This window comes from Malaclemys terrapin, chromosome 3 (genome assembly GCF_027887155.1).
Source record: "Malaclemys terrapin pileata isolate rMalTer1 chromosome 3, rMalTer1.hap1, whole genome shotgun sequence".
Taxonomy (NCBI): domain Eukaryota; kingdom Metazoa; phylum Chordata; order Testudines; family Emydidae; genus Malaclemys; species Malaclemys terrapin.
Window position 1 is genome coordinate 140,182,711 of NC_071507.1, and position 21,156 is coordinate 140,203,866.

The 21,156-nt window shown below is 42.2% G+C and overlaps 1 protein-coding gene across 1 annotated transcript in view; it reads left to right on the forward strand.

Moving 5' to 3' along the window:
• Positions 1-21,156, forward strand: part of UBE2J1 (ubiquitin conjugating enzyme E2 J1) — a 62,293-nt gene that overhangs the window by 17,752 nt on the left and 23,385 nt on the right. Inside the window, exons 2-5 of the mRNA XM_054022159.1 lie at positions 2,106-2,179; positions 8,428-8,559; positions 11,072-11,156; positions 14,169-14,274. Of these exons, the coding sequence (XP_053878134.1) occupies positions 2,106-2,179; positions 8,428-8,559; positions 11,072-11,156; positions 14,169-14,274 (397 nt within the window). The remainder of the gene's footprint in view (positions 1-2,105; positions 2,180-8,427; positions 8,560-11,071; positions 11,157-14,168; positions 14,275-21,156) is intronic.

Below are 21,156 nucleotides of genomic sequence, written 5' to 3' on the forward strand. Positions count from 1 at the left end.
CCCCCCCGGCGAAAAATAAAAGTCAGTGCCTATGAGTATGAGGCTGAGGGTGGAAGAGGAAACGCAGAGAGCTTCCTTCTCTTTCATTCCAGTAGTCAGAGAGGGTTGGGTGGGTGTGGGGCTTCACACTTACCAAACGCTTATTACTATGAGAGTGTTATGAACAATAGAGCTACCATGCATGGTCCAGGGGGACAGTACCCTGATAGAAATCCCAGTACGCGTACCTTTCCAAGCAACTGGGAAGGAGTGGAGGCTATCTCTTCACCTAGCCTGATTAGCAATCCCCCTCCCCCCCATTTTTTCATACATCTGTGTCTATTAAGTTTGGTCTCCTGTCTACTAGGCATCTGGTTAACTTTCCACTGTTGAGCATGTAGATATGCGTGAGAGTGTACGAGAGTGGAGAGAAAATTGATGGGATTACTGACAAAAGAGTGTTGAGGGGAGAGAAGAAAGGAGTTACAGAAAACATACAGGAGGAGATAGAAAACATTTCTGTAATAATAGAAAGAGATGAGAGGGTGGAGGCAAGAGAGAAGGAAAAATGGAAATATACTGAAAATAACTCAAAAAAAGATACACCATGATCTGTTTTGAGGGTTGGATAGGGAAATGGAGTGGAGTAAAGACAGGAAGGAAAAAACACAACCGAAGCAAGAGAGTCCTAGTAAATAGGGCTGGTCAAATAGTACTTAACAACTATATTATTCAGTGAATGTCACTGGCATTTGTAAAATAATTTCATTTGATACTTTTGTGGTATTTGACTAGCACTAAAGATAGCTAAGTACTTTTTGGCAGTTATAATATTAGATGAATACTGTAGAATGTATTCAGCTTTTTTCCCCACTATTTGATAAGCTCTAATATTAAGTTACATCTTAAAAATATTATATAGAATGTCGATTCACAATATTTTACAAATAAATACAGCATCCAACTGTTCCACTCCTTTAAATTGCAGGAGGCGTGGCATTGGTGAGGTGTGGCGTTGGGCCTCAGTGCAGAAAGTACTTAAGCATGTACCTAACTTTAAGCACATAAGTAGTCCCCATTGACTTCAGTGGGACTGTTCATGTGCCTGAAGTTAAACACGGGCTTAAATACTTTCCTGAACTGAGGCCTTAGTGTGGGAATGGGGGCACAAGTATTTTTCATCCTTACTGGTAGGCTTAGTTCTCAAGGTAGGGTAAATGTTTTGAGCACCATGTATGTATGGTTTCAAATGGCAAAATGTAAAGTGTTGATGTGTGTGTCCATGTACTTTCCAGTGTTCAGTCCTCTCGTAGAAATCTCTCAATGATTTTGTTTGAACTGTTAAAGATAATAGTTATGTAACTTTCCTGACTGTTAGCGGTCAAGGTGTCAAGTTTTTTAGGGCTTGTCTTCACTAGTGTGCTATATATATCGTTATATATCAGTTCAGCTGTGCTGATGTAGTGCGTCTGGTGAAGATGCACTATGTTGATGGGAGAGTGGTCTCCCATTGACATAATTACCCCACCTCAACGAGATGTGGAAGCTACGGCAGCAGAAGAGTGTCTCCTGTTGACATAGCCTGGTGTAGACAGCGCTTTAAGTCAATGTAACTTACGTTGCTCAGGGGGTGATTTTTTCACACCCCGGAGCAACGTAAGCTACGCCGACTTAGGCAATTGCTGAAATGCAAGGAGGTTCTTGTGATAAAATGTAATGATAGGTATGCCTTGTTCATCTGTGTTTATTAAAAGCGATTGTGAAATCCTAGTACATTTTTTTTATATTTCCACCCCTCAGCTTTAATGTAAGGGCTGAATTAATAAATCACATAAAATTTACTCATAATGTCCAAATACGTTATTTGGGAAACTGTGAAACTAAATATAATTTTTCTCACAACTTAATGCTCTTAGGATACAGGATTTAATGAGTCATATCTGAGTAATTCATCATGTGTATCTTGGAGAAGAAGGAAGTCAGGTGGGAGAAGCATGGTGTTCTAGCCCATATAAGCTGCTTTGTTAGATGAAGTGACTCCTTTCAAGATAGTGCTAACAAAATCTTCTGTATATTTTTTTTTTAAGGGAGCTTTTCATATTGATATACCAAATTTCCTTTTTCAGCTGTCAAACGTTTAATGAAGGAAGCAGCCGAATTGAAGGATCCTACAGATCATTACCATGCACAGCCCTTGGAGGTTAGTTCCTGTGTATATTCACTGTAGCTGCTCGTTTGTGTCTGCTGTATAATACCTAATATAATTTTTCTGCCTGGTTACATTGCTTTAAGTCCATACATAATATTTAATTTTGGTTTTGGAGATTAATAGACCTTATTAAAATGGTCAGATTTTAGTTTTCAAGGAAAAAATAATCAGGAACATTTTAAATCTAATGACATGTCATGGACTTGACTCATCAGTAAAAAGTACATAATAAAAATTAAGATTATATCTAAGGGGTCATGTCACATTGTTGCAATATGTTTTTCCCCTGGGGATTGCATAACCTCATAATTTAAATGTGAAGTGGTTATGCATCCAAAAAGAAATTCATGTTATGTTTTGAAGTTACCCTAGCAGAAAGTTTAAGGCTAGATCCTGTAATTGGATTGACATGTGTGCAGCCCTGTGCATACATAGGAGCCCATTGAAGTAACTGGTGGTTCAGTATGAGCAGAAGGGAGCAGTTGCAGAATCTCACCTTTTTTTAAAAAAAAAAAATTCTTACCCTAAAGATGCTATCTATGCTGCAGTCTCAGTCCTGGACATTTTATAAACAGTCAAAAATTTGAGGAAAGGTGAAATTCTAGCGCTGACAAGAACGAAACTTAAAAAATGGTTATTTGTATCTATAGGCTTGTGTACATAGAGCAGTAATGCAGACTTTGGGGGTGTGATTTTTAAAGTGCACTAAAGCAGCAGTTCTCAAACTGTGGGTCGAAGCCTGAGCCCTACCAACCCGGGTCAAAGCCAGAGCCCAAGGGCTTCCGCCCTGGGTGGTGGGGCTCAAGTTACAGGCACTCTGCCTGGGGCTGAAGCCCTTGGGCTTTGGCCCCCCTGCCCAGGCCAGTGGGGCTCGGGCTTTGGCTTTGACAGCCCCTCTTTTTCCCCCCCCCTCTCCCCAACCTGGGGTGGCAGAGCTTGAGTGGGCTCAGGCTTTGGTCACCCCTCCTGGGGTCGTGTCGTAAATTTTATTGTCTGAAGTGGGTCGCAGTGCAATGAAATTTGAGAACCCCTGTACTAAAGTGTTGCACAGTAATTTGTTCATGTAGACTTTGCTGGTCCACACTAAAGGTTCCCTAGTGTGCTTTAAGATAGTGCTGTTTGAAACAGTACTACATTCAAGTGCACTAGGGGAACATTACAAACAGATTACTCATTAGAATGTATACAGAGAGAGAGAGCGCCCTGAAAACCCCTAATTTTTGGACATCTACATACAACTCAAAAATTTCTAAAATTCTAAAAAACAGAAGCCCTAAATGTTGGGACTTTGCCATTTGGTGGAATTTTTGCAAAAAAGCTTAGTGCACTTAGCATACTTAGAGCACTTAACATGCTTTTGCGTGCTATAAAATACAGATTATTGTTATTGGTTAGCTTTTGTTTTTACTTGCAGTTTTTCTCCTGGATAATGATTTTGGTAAAATATCAACTTTCATTTTTTTTTTTTACTTATATTTCTGTTTTAATTCCAGTGTTTAAACCAAGTTTAGGGATAAACAACACCTGGATTTTTGTAATAGTAAGAATAATAAGGCCTATTTCAGGATGTTATTTGCTGGTATTTTGTATGAATGTGCTGATTGCTTGTTAGGACAATCTCTCTCTCTCTCTCCTGGGGAGAGAACAGTGAGAAGCAGAACCTGAATAGATGTTGATAGTATCTCCCTCTGCTCCACCATGTACAAACTGTACGTCAGCTGCCTGGCAGCCAGGATCACGGAGTGGGCAATGACCGGGGGAGCTATCAGCCTGGCCCAGAAGGGCTTCATGCCATCGGAGGGGTGTTACGAGCACAACTTCCTGCTCCAGACCGTCATCCAGACGACCAGGAGAACGCGGAAGCAGTGCGTGGTAGCGTGGCTCAACCTGGCCAACGCCTTCGGGTCCATCCCCCATCATCACATCTTCGACACACTACAGGAGTTTGGGATGCCGGAGACCTTTCTCCACCTGATCCGGGAACTATACGAGGGCTGCAGCACCACCATCCGCTCAGTAGAAGGGGAGACTGCCGAGATACCGATCCGCAGCGGCGTGAAGCAGGGTTGCCTCCTCAGCCTGATCGATTTCAACCTCGCCATGGAGCCGCCCCTGCGGGCGATCTCCGACGGCACCAACGGCTTCGACCTGCACGGCGAGAGGGTGAGCGTCTTGGCCTACGCGGACGACCTGGTCCTGATCGTGGACGACACAGAGAGGCTCCAGGGCATGCTCGACAACATTGGGAGAGCCGCGGACTGGACAGGGCTCCGCTTCGATGCCAAGAAGTGCGCGACCCTTCACGTTGATGGGAGCAAGAGGGACTCGGTACTGACGACTGAGTTCCTCATCCAGGGCGAGTCCGTCGTCCCCCTGGCGGAGGGGCAGGCGTACCAGCACCTCGGCACGCCGACGGGCTTCCGCGTCGGGCAGACGCCCGAGGACACCATCCGGGAGATCCTGCAGGACGCCGCCAAGATCGACGCATCCCTGCTGGCGCCATGGCAGAAAATCATTGCCCTCAACGCCTTCCTGATCCCCCGCATCGCCTTCGTCCTGAGAGGATCCGCTGTGGCAAAGGTGCCCCACAACAAGGCGGACAAGACCATCCGGCAGCTGGTCAAGTAATGGCTGTCCCTGCCCCAGAGAGCCAGCAACGAGCTCGTATACATCAAGCACAGGCACGGTGGTGCCAACGTCCCCTGCATGGGAGACCTGTGCGACATCGCGGTCGTCACGCACGCCTTCCGCCTCCTGACGTGCCCGGACTCCAAGGTGAAGAACGTCTCGACGGCCGCCCTGCACGCCGCCACCGAGAAATGAATCGGCAGACCTCCCTCCGACCAAGATGTGGCCACCTTTCTGAGCAGCTCCCTGGACGGCGAATTCGCCCGGGACAGGGGCGATCTCGCCTCACTGTGGTCCCGCGCCCGCAATGCCATGTGCTGACTGGGGAAGCGACTGGGCTGCTGCTGGGAATGGAGCGAGGAACGACAAGAGCTGGGAGTCCTGATTCTGCGGATCGGAATGGAGGACAACACCATCGTCACCCCCGGAGCCAGAGGCATGCTGGAGAGATCCCTGAAGGCCGCCGTCCATGCGCTGTAGGTGTACACCCTGAAGAAAAAAACGGACCAGGGTAAGGCCTTCGAGGTGACCAGCTAGTGGGACTCCAGCAATCACTTCCTCCCCACGGGCAGCTTCACCCGGTTCGCCGACTGGCGGTTCATACACCGCGCCTGGCTGAATTGCGTCCCCCTCAATGGAGCCATCCGCCACGGGAACCGGGACAAACGCTGCAGGAAGTGTGGGTATGTCGCCGAAACCCTGCCCCACATCCTATGCTTCTGCAAGCCCCATGCCAGAGCCTGGCAGCTGCGCCACAACGCCGTCCAGGACCGCCTAGTGAAGACCATCGACCCGCGCTTGGGAGAGGTCACCGTCAACTGCGCCGTCCCAGGCACCGACAACCCGCTGCGCCCAGACGTCGTCGTCGGACGAGGTTGGAAAAAAGATCATCCTGGTCAACGTAACGATTCCATTCGAGAACAGGACCCCGGCCTTCTGTGAAGCCCGAGCCCACAAGCTCGAAAAGTACGCCCCCCCTGGCTGACACCCTGCGGACAAAGGGCTACGAGGTGCATACCGACGCTCTGCTCGTTGGGGCCCTGGGTGCCTGGGACCCATGTAACGAATGCATGCTGAGGACCTGTGGGGTAGGCTGTCATTACGCGCGGCTCGTGAGATGCCTAATGGTCTCGGACACTATTCGTTGGTCTCTGGACATCTACACAGAGCACGTCACCGGCCACCGCCAATACTGGCAGTGAGCCGGGGAGACCTTGTGCACCCACAAGGGGGAAGAGACCTATAAACCCCCCCTGCTGGACTTTATTCCCTGAGCCCTGAACCCACCGAACCTAACTGAATCCCACCACGTGAGGGTCACCCCATCCCCATTACCCAGCCCACTTACTTATACCCATGACTGTCTCTGTTTTCTGTATGAGTGTTGGACCCTCACTGCTTGTCGGCTGTATCTTGATCCCGCCCACCGTTTACCCCCCCTCCCCCAATTGGGGACATTGCAGTTATATATTTTGTGCTGCCCAACACCAAAATACGAACATCCCCCTATACGCTTTGTTACCTCCAATGACCAATAACTGACGCTTCAAATTTTCTGAATCATTTATTTTTCAAATATTATCTAATAAACTTTTAATTCTGTCCTTTCAAGAGTGATAAGTAGGTGGGCAAACATAGAGCTGTGATCTAGCACTCAGCATTAGTCATGAGTAGGGATGTGACTTTGTCACAGTGTTGGTCACCACTGTCACCAGAACCTGTGAATTTTGCTGTTGATTTCAACTCAACTGTGAAAACAGTGAGCATGTCTTAATTAACAGGAAGCAATCATGACTTTTTCACGGTGTCAGCGGAAGTGAAAAAGTTAAAATGATTGGAATATGCAAACCTTTGAATAACGGTAAATAGCGGACAACAACAACGGCAACAAAATATGAGTAAAAATTGGCAAAGTGCTAAGCAACGAGCACAACAATATTCTCAAACATTTAATGAAAACAAAGGGAAGTTATTTTGTATATAGTGCAGCATACATGTTGATTTTACTAGAAACACTAGCTATGACAAGAATCTGAAAAGTGCAACACGTACCAACAAGATACATTACAAGTGAAGGAAAACAGAAATCTGAAACATCAGAAAACAGCTGTTTACTACTAAGATCGAAGAGCAGCTTTAAGGAGATATGAAGCTTTCAGAATAATAGAAGCCTTTTCTGCTTCTTGCATACCCTTGACAATTCAAAACTCAGAGGGTTTTCAGAATGCAATCTGGAACACACATTGGAGTTATACCTAGTGCAGACCAGTTCAGAAAGTTTTACTTAACGAAGAATTTTGAATATGACATTCAATAATTGGAGAGACAAGGTGGGTGAGGTAATATCTTTTACTGGACTAACTTCTCTCGTCTCTCTCACCCATAGAATTTAGTCCAATAAAAGATAACTTCTGTTGGTGAGAAAGACAAGAGAAGTTAGTCCAGTAAAAGATGCTACCTCACTCACTTTATCTCGCTAATATCCTGGGACTAACGTCCCAAAACTGCATACATTTAAGATTTAAAAGAAAAATTGCATGGCTTTGAAGGAATCAGCGTGGTAGCAGATGAAGCTATTGATGCTGAAGACCGATATGTACTCGATATTCTCGCCATCCTTGGCTGAATAAGCAGTGACAACAAAGCTACTTCAGCTCCATGTGAACAAAACAAGCTGGAAGTATTTTTGTTGAGCTAAGAGGTTTTGGAAGCAGTTAATTTAAAACAGTAAGCTAGGCAATAAGGGAAACTGTTGAGAAATTCATAATACCATTTGATTGCATGACAGATAATGCCACCTATATGGTGAAAGCTTGGGATTGAAGTTTGAAACCTTTATTTCTAAATGCAGTACACCTGATGTGCATGGTGCATTTGCTTAACCTTGCTGGCGATTTGTGGATGAAAATACTTTTAAAAGTAAATGCATTTGTTGTGGCTATAAAACAAGCTTTCACTGTCTGCCCTGCAATGAAAGCACAGTTTTGTATGTTTCTAATTGAAAAAGGGAAAAGTCCTTGCATCCCACCAACCTCTGGATGGAATAGCTGGTTCAGAGCACCTCTTTATCATCTTGAATATGTCGAGGATTACATTTCATTTTTTAGAAAGGGGAATGATCATAATAGTTTAATGTGTTGCAGAGGTTAATCTCTGCAAATCTGCATAAGTTAGAGGCTCTGGAAGAATTAGAGGCTCTAAAGGAGTTTGTACCACAAATCATGAATACTTTCACGGGTTATGAAGAACCCACAGTTCAGGCTCATTAGGTGAAAAATAAACTGATCTTGTGCTGTGAGCTGAAAGCTCTGTTGAAACTTACCAACATCCAACAACCAAAAATTGCACCTCTAGAAAGCACAATAAAAAATAAGTCATACATGGAAACTGATTCAACCTCCCACTTTTGCCATCCTGCTGCTGCTTTTTTCAGTGCTGTATTGCTTCTTAACTGTAGCCTTTGCAATGCTGCACCTCATTTAGCTTTCTTCTGATTTTGAATTTTTGCTATGCTACAGAGCTACAGTCCATGCTTATTTTAATAAAGTAATGATTATCTGTTTTTGTCCTGCTCTCTCTGACTTGTGTGCTCTTGTTTTTTTGGTTTTTAGGATAATCTTTTTGAATGGCATTTTACTGTTAGAGGCCCTCCAGATTCGGATTTTGATGGAGGAATTTATCATGGACGAATAGTACTACCACCAGAGTATCCCATGAAACCCCCAAGCATCATTCTGTTAACAGTAAGAGTATTTAGCAGTCATCCTTTATATATGGTCATTTCAATTAGAGTAACCTTAAAAGACGTTAACAAATCATTTTTGGCAATATGAGAGAGAGTTCACTTAGAGAAAAGTGCAGAATTGTGGCTTTTTATTTTGTTTATCCACTTGTATACCTGTAAATGAGACTAAATGAAAAATTTGAAGACTATTTATGCAAGATTACATACATTATGGAAAAACCACTGTAGGATGAACTGAATTTAGTGCTTTGACCACTGAAAGAGGAGGGAAAATAGTTCCCCTACTGCTGTGGTAGGAGGCATAATGCCATGCCATTTGATTCACTTTGGAATAGTGATATAGGCAGGGACAGTTACCTATGTTGCTTGCTGAAATGTTATTTATAGTAACTGTAATGAAATATCTGTTTATTAAAACACTTTAAGTTCTTATTCCAAGGCCAGAGAAACAATGAGAAATAGTGGATGAGCAAACAAACTGAGTGATCTCGTCTTGAGAGAGGTTTACGATCCAGTTTCAATTGACATCAACAAGAGCTGCATGTGCCCAGCACCATGTAGGACCTTGCCTCAAATTTGTGTCAGGAGGATTTTATTTAGTAAATAATTCAATATTTGTGTGTGTGTGTGTGTGTGTGTGTGTGTGTGTGTGTGTGTATGTGTATATATATATATATATATATAATATATATATATATATAAATAAATAAAGAGTATTAAAGTTGCAAAGACAAGCACTTAAAACTTAAGAAATGCCAGAATTAAGGTTACCTATGCAACCTTAATTCAGAACCCTTGTGCATATGCATTAAGATTCAAGAATGGAAAAAATATGTGATCATGTAATTAAAGACTGTATCATAATTAAATTATATACGGGGAGCCATATTGACTCCTCTACTTGGGTTGTCAGCAGGGTTTTGGACTTTTGGATCTACCGAACAAATCTCTACCACTTGAGTTAATGGAGTAACTGGTAGTAGTAGGCTGTTATCCTCTATGTGGACCAGCTACTAGAAGGGGATGAGACACATGCTTTTCTAGTAGGTTTCACACCTGTTCGTTGACAACAGAGGAATGTTAGATGCTCAGGATTCCTGAGTTCAATTCCAGGTTCTGAAGGGGAGCTTGCTACAGTGTTTATGGACCCTTCTGTTTCTGTGCCCTCAGCTTGTTCCTGTCCTCCTCTGTTCCTGTACACCCCTGGTTCCTGACCCTTCAGCCTCTGCTTCTGTTCATCCCCACTCCCTGGGTCCTTTCCTCTTCCTCTGCTCCCCTCTACCCTCTGGCTCCTGCAGCCTCTTCACCTACTCTGCATTCCATTTTGCTGCTCATCCTTTACACTGGCTGTGTGTCAGACAGGGAGCATAGATAGTGCAGGAAGGACAGTTTCACTGCTCTCAGTCCTGTGCCCCGAACCACAGTGAACCCCAGCAGCTGGGAGGAGTAATTGCAGGGAAGATCCTGCTCAGCCCCTGGAACACTGGGGTGAAGCATGCCCAGTGCAGATGGAATCATCAGAAAATTTAGCTGCAACACTCTGTCACGCCTCTAGTAAGCATGTGCAAACTGAGATTTTTCAAAGGGTTATAAATTGGTCAAATCTGGATAATTTTCACTGGGATGGCAAAAAGCACTTTCTTGGTGTCAAATTTTAAGTCCCTCCGAAGCAGAGAGGTGCTAGAGTTTCTGAACTGAATTTTTTTTTTTTTTTTTTTTAAACGTTAACTGGCAAAACAATGTATTTTTTCCTAATCTCATTCTTGGAAACTGCTGAACTGTTTTAGCTATATTCATCCGAAGAAGTGGGCTGTAGTCCACGAAAGCTTATGCTCTAATAAATTTGTTAGTCTCTAAGGTGCCACAAGTACTCCTGTTCTTTTTGTTTTAGCTGAAACTTTCCCCTCCAAATCAGCCTCTCGTGAACACCCAACATGGATTTGAAAGTATCAGGCAACCTTAACTATAGATGGTGCTACCAGCTCTGCCTGTATATATATCAAGAGCTAACCTTTCACCTTTTGCCAACGCTTAAAATATGTTTTGGCAAAAACGTGACCGCATCATAGTGACCTTAACTTCTAAATTTTTTTATATGATTCAAAAATTTGATTATGATCACCCATTATTAATCAATTCCAGTACATTTTCTATAGTATTCTTGGCTTTAAAATTTTGAAGTTATTCTCATTTGTCATATGAAATGTTGCAGATCTTAAAAGTGAAATACAGAACTCACTTTTGGAGGATTTCTGCTATTTGTTATGTTTAAAAGATATCTTACGATTGTCTTCAGTGCTTTGTGCAGACAGCAGCAAGGGTGGCTTCAGCAAATCTAATCTAGCTTTATATTGTTGTCATTTGTTCAGTTGTTATATGATGTTTGCAAACAGATTTACTTGAAAAGATTTTTACCGTTTAGTTTTTTTGGTAGAAGCTAGTTTAACAAGGAATATTTGAGTTGAAGAATGTCTTTTTTTGTTTTTCTTCCCGGACTCCCTTCCCTGAAGGCCAATGGCAGGTTTGAAGTAGGGAAGAAAATTTGTTTAAGCATCTCAGGACATCATCCTGAAACGTGGCAACCTTCATGGAGTAGTGAGTATTACTTAACATTCAATGTAATTCTTCTTCACCAAAACATTGATGGACACCAATAAAACTAGTTTTCAGAATTATATTCTTTGTGAAATTATCCATTATCTTATCTCAGTTTTATACTGTGCTCAACAGCATATCATTTAAGCACATTGCTTGATATATGGGCCAAGCTCTGATAACATGCAGAAGAATTTCTTCTACTTACTCCCCTGACCTCAAGGAGACACTGGAAATAACATTGTTTCAGCTTCTGTCCCTTATAGAGAAATAAGTAGAATGGAGGGAAGAGGCACATGGTTTTAGTGTTGTCATTTTTCCTGGATAAGTTGATAACTAGACTTTGAATTTAATTCATTTCTATTAAGCTCACTTAATTGTAAACAAATCTTAGTTGAATTGACAATGGAATCAATATCTTATTATAGTATCTATTGATCACAGGATTAAAAAAAATAAATTCCAAGACAATACCTTATTTGCTGAATGCCAACTAATTGTATGTTTCTCCAGGGGTGTAAGGTAAAGGGTACATAGGAGTCTTGGCTGGTGCTGTGAGCACTTCCTCTCCTGTTTCAATCTAATTTAACCCTTCATGCCACTTTCTATTCAAGTTAACAGGGCTGGCCTTTAGGGTCTGAAAACTCCAAAGCTATGCCCCAACTCCATTTTTGGACCCACATACACGTCCATATTAATCTCCATTTTTAATCAGAATAGGAAAAATAGCCACTGAATTTATGGAGGTCACCTTGGTGTAAATTAATCACTAGGGTTGAAATATGTCACCCTAATTTTCCATAAACAACATGGGTTAGTCACAGTTTCCACCACAGTTGTCTGGAACTAGCTGTTGGGACCTGTATAGCCCATGATCATAAGTCCCATGGGTTTTCTTTTTTTATGGATGCCAGGACTATGGCTACCACTGACACTAGGCTGCCTTGAGTTCTGCAGATTAAATGGTTCCTCTGCTGAGTTGGCAAGATAGTCTCTGGCACAAGCAGGGATACTGCACGGTTGCAAGCAGCCAAGCCAAAGCAGACAGAAGTAGGAAGGCTGTCTCCCCTCAACTTGAGCAGCAACTACGGCATACTGGAAGGTGGAACCTGGTCTCCCTCCCACCCACCCTCAGCAGCACCCTTCCTCAGTCTTGTGAGAAGAGTGGAAAACAAGAAGCACCATAGGAGAAGTCTCCTAGGGAGAGAGTAAAGGGGGCTGATCTCAAGGGAGAAAAAAAATGGGGTACCCAGGAAGGGGAAAGGTAAGGTAGTATGTTTGAGATCAGTGAAGGGATGTAAATTGATGAGAGAGGGAGGTATAGGGAGGACTCAGAAGAGACAATGGAATACAGATGGGCTCAAGGGGGTGGGAGATCAAGAGAAGTATGGTGAGCTATTGATATTTATTTGCCCCGGGTAAACGAGCAAGTAGAATTTTACATGACTGCGTATATAAAACATTTTGAGTGTTTTAAATTTATAGTTATGAAAAATACTTTGAATCCTATTTTAATTCCTAGTCTGGTCACTTTAAGTTTTCCTTCTGAATCAGCTTGAATAGCAATATAGGTTGGATATTAGGAAAAACTATGTCACTACGAGGGTGGTGAAGCACTGGAATGGGTTACCTAGGGAGGTGGTAGAACCTCCATCCTTGGAGGTTTTTAAAGCCCGTCTTGACAAAGCCCTGGCTGGGATGATTTAGTTGGGATTGGTCCTGCTTTGAGCAGGGGTTTGGACTAGATGACCTCCTGAGGTCTCTTCACCCTAATCTTCTATGATTCTATGAGTAGTGTGTGGTCAACTGAGTAACATGATTTGTAATTCTGACATGGCACTCTGTACTAAATGAACGCTATAAGGAGAGGGGAGGATCCAAGACCCTGAGTTTAAAATGACTGAATGGTTTTTGCTTTTTGTAAGTCTCACTGCACTATACTTCTTATACCTTTGCCTGAAGTGGGAAGAGGAGGAATCATGCAGCAGGATGCATTGCAGAAGGACCCATCTTTTTATGTCCCCCTCCGCTCCCTCTATCACTGTTTGTTTTTATGCCATATTGTTGTTAATTTGTCCCTACCCTGGCTGTAAATTTCACACTTAAATATACTGAAAGGATTAAATTCTATGACCAGAGTATTGTGGAAACCACGGCTCATAGAATTGTGCATGAATCAGCATGTTCTGCTGAAGCAGAATTACAGCTATGAACATTTTGACGCTGCAGAATCGCAGGAGTTCTATTAGCAGAACAATTTTTCAGTCTCTGCTTAATAACTTTTAAACTTTTTTCAGCAATTGTTGAGGGCTTTTGTGGGCAGTATATATGCTGCTGTGGTATTTATTATCTGTGGGTTTGTATGTTAATTTTCCTAGGTAACACTTCTGTGATTGCCTATTTAATTACTGTTATGGTGCCTTAAATTTTCATATAGGCATTGTTTTATTATATATAATAAACAGTTGTAATAAATCAAAAGAAGAAACGTACACATGACAGGTATGTTATGTTCATTGCAGACGCACAGAAAAACTAGTCCTTGTCCCGATGTGCTGACAATCTAAGGCCCAAATTTAGCAAATAACTGTACGTAGGCCATGCCAACTTAATCTCCTTCTTATCGTCCTTTTCCACCCTATTTCCTCCCTCCTTGTTTTGAACTCAACTGTTCATTTTGATCCATTATTTCTATGGGCCTTAGCCTTTCTTTTCTGTCTTTATCCTCTGTCCCCTTCTATCAGCCATCACTTCACCATCTCCCCTTACGTAACACCTTCCATCTGTGACTCCTTGCCATAAAAGAAAAGGGATTTTTCTTGTGTTCTCCTTATTTTTTGTATACTATTTTTGTTGGTTTTGGTGTGATTACAAGAAATTCTCTTCAGACAGAATGGAATCTTTATAGGCAAAACTCATTACTTTTTTTTTTCCTCCACAAAGTCTAGACTTAATTAAGTAACAATTCTGGGAAAAACTTAATTTGAATCTTTATTTTTTTCCCAATTTCAGTAAGAACAGCTTTACTAGCCATTATTGGTTTTATGCCAACCAAAGGAGAGGGAGCCATAGGATCCCTAGACTACACACCTGAGGAAAGAAGAGCACTTGCCAAGAAGTAAGTCTTCTTTTTTTAACATCTCCAACAATCTTTAATATAAAAATCATAGATCTGTAGGAAAGAGGATTCCCCTTTCCTCTGATCTGGATAATCACTTCTGGGATTGTCAGTCAATTGGAAATAAGCAACTATATATCAGGATTATTATTATTATTGTTAATTTATTTCTTCAATGCCAACAGTATGCTTGTGTCAATGTGACTACATTTCTGGTCTTGTTTCTTTTCCTAAGTTGGTTTTGCCTTCAACATCAGTTCCCTTTAAAATTTTTATGTCTGTGAAGACTTTCTTTCTGCACACCAGGCTTATAGGCTGTTACCTTATCATGTAACATCTATGAGAAAATGGTAGGAGTGCTAATGCCATCTGTACATTTGTTACTGCAGCCCAACAGACTGTTTTGCCAAACCGATTTCTTCCTAATAAAAAGAGAAGTAAAAGGAAAGTGATAGTTTTCAGGACCAGTGACTGGTCTCAGAGGTCTAATTGCAGAATTAAGGCAGTGGATCAATGGATCTTCATTTTGCATATCAAGGCAAGATCCCTTGCTCACCCTTAGAGCTTCTTAACTGGACTTTTTTTGAAATTCCAGTTCCAATGAAGGAAATAAATTGTCTAAATTGTCTTATTACCTTAAAGGTGAAATGGTTCTGTGGAGTCACTACCTTTATGTCATAGTAGAATTTGAATAATAAATATAGCTCTTAGAAGCAGGTAGTAATATAAATTTGTTGGTGACAAGTTTTCTCCTAAGTGGCAGTGTCTCTTAAACTACAATCCCTTATTCTCTTCCATGCCTTGACATTCAGATTTAGTCGGGCATATCAAGCCAAAAGACCAAACATCGCAATGGAAGGTTGATGTGAATTTCCATTTCTAGAAGGGGTGAAGACAAAGTATGTGTGTTACCTAACATTGAGAAAAATCTTTCAGCTACTGTTCAGAAAGATGCTAAGTGCACAAAGTCTGGAGTTGTGTGGCCCAATTGAAGGTTGAGCAGTTAGTTCTCTCTAGGACTTTCTTCTGAAAGAAGACGTAATCTCTAAGAAAGGTACACCTCTACCCCAATATAACGTGACCCGATATAACATGAATTCTGATATAATGCGGTAAAGCAGTGCTCCGGGGGGGGGCTGCGCACTCTGGCGGATCAAAGCAGGTTTGATATAACACGCTTTCACCTATAACACGGTAAGATTTTTTGGCTCCCGCGGACAACGTTATATCGAGGTAGAGGTGTATTAGCAAAACGAGATACTTTATGAAGTATTTGCAAAGTGATTAACAATAGCTTATATGTAGGTGTTTGATATCTTACATGGCTAGAGCTCTGTGGATGAATTTACAGGATATGCAGAGCAGTATTTCTGACCAGAACTTCATTTAATGGAAGTCCTTTAAGAAAGTAGACCTTGGTCTTTTGGTATTTGGCTTCCTCAATGTTGCAGTCTTAATCTTAAATAAGACTTTCATTAATGTTATGTGTTCAGATGCGACAACACTTTGTTCATTCAACCACACTGCCCAATGTGAAATGTCCTAGATTACACCACCTCTGCCTGCCGATTCCAAAGGATTGAGTCAGTAGAGTAGTTTTTGAAGTAAGGACTCAGCATTGGACAAAAGGCTGGTACTTAAAGTTTTATTACCTTAACACTCCTGAGATGCAAAGAGATCACAACAGATTCCACTTGCTAATAGTTTTGAGCATCCCTCTTGGCGGCAAGAAGGTAGTGAAGGAGTAAAGTGGGTCAGTATATCAGTGCCTTGACACAAAGGCAGTGTGGAAAGCTCAGCTTCATTTCGGAGGCAGCATGTCAACACATACAAGATTAATAAGAATGGAGAATTCTAAAGGATAGCTTGTCAAAATAAGGCACCCAGGAACTGCAGGTCCTATTGTGACTGAGAGTCCCTGATACTAACATCTGTCATCAGTCAAAGCAACTTGCTTGAGAAACTATGTCAACCTCACTATGACTGGATCATCCATCAGATAATCCATCATATAGATTTGGGAGCACAGTTAGTAAAATGTTCAGCCAATTGGTGTGTGGGGGACAGTCTGGATCTATTGACCTTTTATTTCAACAAGGATGTTGAATATTGTGGCATCTGATACTCTGTTGCATTAAAGAAATACCCACGTTGCCTCTCTTCAGACCATTCTAAACACAGCTGCGTAGATGATCTTCCTTGTCTATTGCACTGATCTTTCTTGTCCATTCCTCTGATCATATTACCCTCAATCTTTTTGAATCCTTTAACAGGCTTCCGCATTACTACCACATCAGATTCAAGATTCCTTTTCTCACCTTCCAGGCCCTTAACCAACTCTATTTATCTGTCTTTTCTCTTACCACATTGCTCCCTACTCTCAGTGATGCCAGCCTGGATTCTGCACACATCCTGTCTCGATTTGGGGTGCAATTCAGACCAATGATGATGTGTCACTGCCTGCCCTGTAGCCCTGGGTGCCTTAAATGCTCTGCTGCTGTGGCTTACAGCTCAGGCACCAGTTGCCAGCAGACAAGCATGCAGCCCTGGTTCAGCACTCTGACCCCAGCAGTCTGCCTGCAGCACAACAGCCCCACCTTGGTCTCCACCAGTCTAGGTCCCTACTTGCAGGGTGACCTCCAACACCCTCCCAGTCCCAAATTTCCCCAAAACCATCGGCCCTGAAATGGGCAGCTCTCCTGTAACATTCAGAAGAGTAATATGGTCCTCTGGTCCTTTAAAGAGACAAAAGCAGAGCAACTTGTTGCCTTAACTGGAGTTAATGGTCACTTCAATTCAAACACAGCACTGGCTTGGTTTAGATTAAAAGTAAAACAAGTTCATTAACAAAAGGAGAGTTTCTAAGTGAGTTCAAGTACAAGGGATAAAGACAAAATAGTTACAAGCAAATGAAAGTAAAATACTCTCTAGTGGCTAAGACATAACTCAATAAACTATTGCCTTGGTTCAAGGTAGATTTCTTACCGTCTTTTCTTTCCTGCCATGACTGTCTCTTTCTCAGTCAGGACCTTCCACAGAAGTACAAGGTGCTGGTTTCCCTTGTCGTCTTAGGTGAAAGATCTTTGCCTAAACAGGTTTTTCACCTATAGTCAGCACCCAGAGACTTCAGCCACCTTGGCTGAATGACCCTTCTTTCTCAGCTTGCAAGAGCTGTGGCCTCTTGTGTCTGTCCAGTGATTGATGCCAAGATGGCGTCTTCTCTCTCCTTATGTCTTCCCAAACTCACTGTTTCATCCCCGACTCAGCCTTATGCTGTTCTTCCTTTCCTGTGGACTTCCTATCCCATTGCTGAGTCGTACATAAATGGGGCTTCGATTGATTTTTTTGGTCACACCTTGCTTAATTTTATTGGAGACAGGTAGATGGCTGCCTTCCCTCCTGTGTGTGGGAGAAAACCTATTTCACAATTATATTAATCACCAGAATGTCATTAGCTTTCATAAAAGACCTTGCTCGATACACTTTTTTATAATACAATAATATTTAAGGTTAAGATTTTGTCATTGTTTTTTTTAGTAAAAATCAGGGACAGGTCATGGGGGCCATAAACAAAAATTCACAGAAGCCTGTGACCTATCCCTGACTTTTACTAAAAATTATTGAGACAAAATGGGGGATGAGAGCCTAAACCTGGCTGCTGGAGGGGAAATAGGGGGAAGGGGTTCAGCACCTGCCACTGCTGTGGCTGACACTCTGGGCTCCCCCTCGGAGCTGCGGGGCCGGTGGCAGGGAGCTGTGGGGGGGCCCCCCCTGCCCGGGGTCTCCCCGCTGCCAGTGGGGCTCAGAGCTCCGCCCCGGTCGCCTGCAGTGGCTGAGAGCTGTGAACTGGCGGCTTGGAGCTCCGGGTCCCTCCACTGCCCACAGCAGCCAAGAGCTGCAGCAGCCCCTTACTGCCTGCAGCGGCTCAGAACGCTAGGGCCTCCTCTGGCTAACAGCTCCAGCCCCACTGTCCAAGGCTGAAGCGGAAAGTGTCACGGAGGTCTCTGGAAATCATGGAATCTGTGATTTCGGTGACCTCCATGACATAATCTTACTGTTAATAATATTGTATACAATCAGTTGATTATATTAGTTATCATTTGAAGTTCAGTCCCCTGTTTTTATAGTTCAGAGGCTATCTTACCACTCACTAAGTTGATGGCTTTGTTTGCCTTTTATGTAACTATGCCTTCATTGTGTCTGTCTGATGATGAGGCTGGTCAGACAGTTACGCATTCTTTTGTCTAGGGCAGAGTGGGATTATGTATTGCTTGTCAAACAAATTTTAAAACATAATTCTAGCATGTATCCGTAACTCTTTGTGCACATCCCATACGTACATCATGCTAGAATATTAATGATCAGTGAGTTACTCATTTTCCATTGATCTCTTACATAACTCCTAGATGCAGATGATGACAGCAGAGTGTGAGGTGTAATGAATATGTCAGGCCTGATAGGAATTGCTGATACAGAGTAGTGAACCCCCAGTGGGCCTTGGTATCACACCCCCATGTTTATTTTTCAAGGAGCCTTGACTTTGCTCCTTCTATCATGGCATCCTCTACACACACAACACATTACTTCATCTGATTAAAAAAGTCACTACGTTCTCCATTAAGTCCTTCCTCCAGACCCGTTTCTGCAGTGATGTCTGCAATAAATTAGCCAGTTAATTATGATTAGGTGATTAGGTAGTTGGAGATAGTATATTTGCATTGTGTTTATATTCCTCTTTTCCTCCCTTTATGTGTTGCTTTTCTCCTTAGATTGTAGCTTTTTCAGGTGTGTACTGTGTCTAGCATATTGTGGGTGCCACCAAACTACAAATACTAAATTTTCTCTGCTTTATGCCTCTTTTCCCCCGATGGTCTGCATTGGTAGGAATATGAAATTAGCTGACCTTTTCAATCTCTAGATTCTATGAGAGCCCAGTGATTTTAATTGCTCTTGCTGGCCAGAAGGTTTATGCACCCGCTTCACTCTTTAGTCCCATTGTACAAACTTCTGGTTCTCAATCTTCTTTTGCAAAGTACTTGTACTCCAGAAATAAGAATGTCTTTTGCTGTTGTCTTGCCTTCTGAGGAAAGAGCATTTAGAAAAGTTTGTATGTTATCCACAATGATCTGCACCAGCATTTACTCCAAGTGTTTTATTTGGGACTCATTGTAGAGTGTGTCACATTTTTGCCTGCATGTTGTACAAGTCCAGGAATGTTTGTCAAAGAAAATACCTGATTTTGATAGTGTTATATTTCTGTCAGCATCATGTGGACAAAGTATGGGTTCGTCCATTATTTGTTCTTTAAGGTCATAGTGTAGATTAGACCACAGGCTAAATTGCAGGATAGGGAAAAGAGATGGCTGGAGTTAATATAAGATACAAGAGGAAAAGTACCAAGAACTTGCCTGTGGGTGTGGGTGGCTGTGGTGGGGGGCGGAGGGAGAGAGACGTGTATAGCAGACAATGTCTATAGTATGATAGAATCATAGAAATGTAGATCTGCAAATGACATCGAGCCGTCATCTAGTCCATCCTCCGGCACTGAGGCAGGACAGAGTATAGCTAGACCATCCTGACAGGTGTTTTCTAACCTGTTGTTAAAAACCTCTGATGTGGGGGGTTCCACAGCTTCCCTTGGTAACCTGTTATGGTACTTAACTATACTTATAGTTAAAAGTTTTTCCTAATACCTAACCTAAATTTCCCATGTTACAGATTAAGCCCATTACTATTTGTCCTACCTTCTGTGGACATAGAGAACAATTAATCACTATCTCTGTATAATAGCCTTTAATATATGTGAAAACTATTATCAGGCTCACCCTCCCCCAAGACATCTTTTCTCAAGACTAAACATGCCCAGGTTTTTTTTTTAACCTTTTCTCATGGGTCAGGTTTTCTAAACTTTTATCATTTTTGTTGCTCTCATCCGGACTCTGTCCAATTTGTCCACATTTTTCATAAAGTGTGACACCTAGAACTAGAGACCAGCCCCAGCTGGAGTACTCACCAGTGTTGAGTAGAGTTGAACAGTTCTCTCCTGTGTCTTGCATACAACACTCTTGTTAATACATCCCAGAATGATTTTTCTCAATTGCATCATATTGTTGACTTACAATGAATCCCAAACTCAATATAACCTACAGATTCTTTTCAGCAGTACTACCACCTACCTAGTTATTCTGCATTTGATTTTTTCCTTCCTAATTGTAGCACTTTGCACTTGTCTTTATTGAATTTCATCTTGTAGATTTCAGACCAGTTTCTCCAATTTGTCAAGATCCCTTTGAATTCAAATCCTGTGAGCCAAAGGGCCTGCTAGTGTGGTGTCATCTACTAATTGTATAACATTACTGTCTATTCCATTATCCAAGTTTGTGAAAATACTGAATAGTACTGGACCCAGGCAGACCGCCCTGTGGGACTAGATGCATCCTCCCAGTTAGACAAAACATATTGATTGCTGTTCTTTGAGTCTGGTTTTTCATCCAGTAATACATCCACTTTATAATTACTTCGTTTAGACTGTTTCCCTCGTTTCTTTATGAAAATGTAATGTGGGACTATATCAAAAACTTTACTAAAATCAAAACATGTCAGGTCTACAACTTCCCCCTATGCACTAGGGACCAATAACTCTGTCAAAGAAGACAATTAGGTTGGTCTGGCATGATTTTTTTTTTTTTCTTGACAAATCCATGTTGGCTATTCTTATTACACTATTATCCTCTAGGTGCTTACAAATTGTTTAATAATTTATTCTTAGACTTTCAGGCCAGAAGGGACCATCATGATCATCTAGTCTGACCACTGGCACATTGCAGACGACAGAAACTCGCCCACCCACTCCTGTAATAGATCTATCACCTCTGGCTGAGT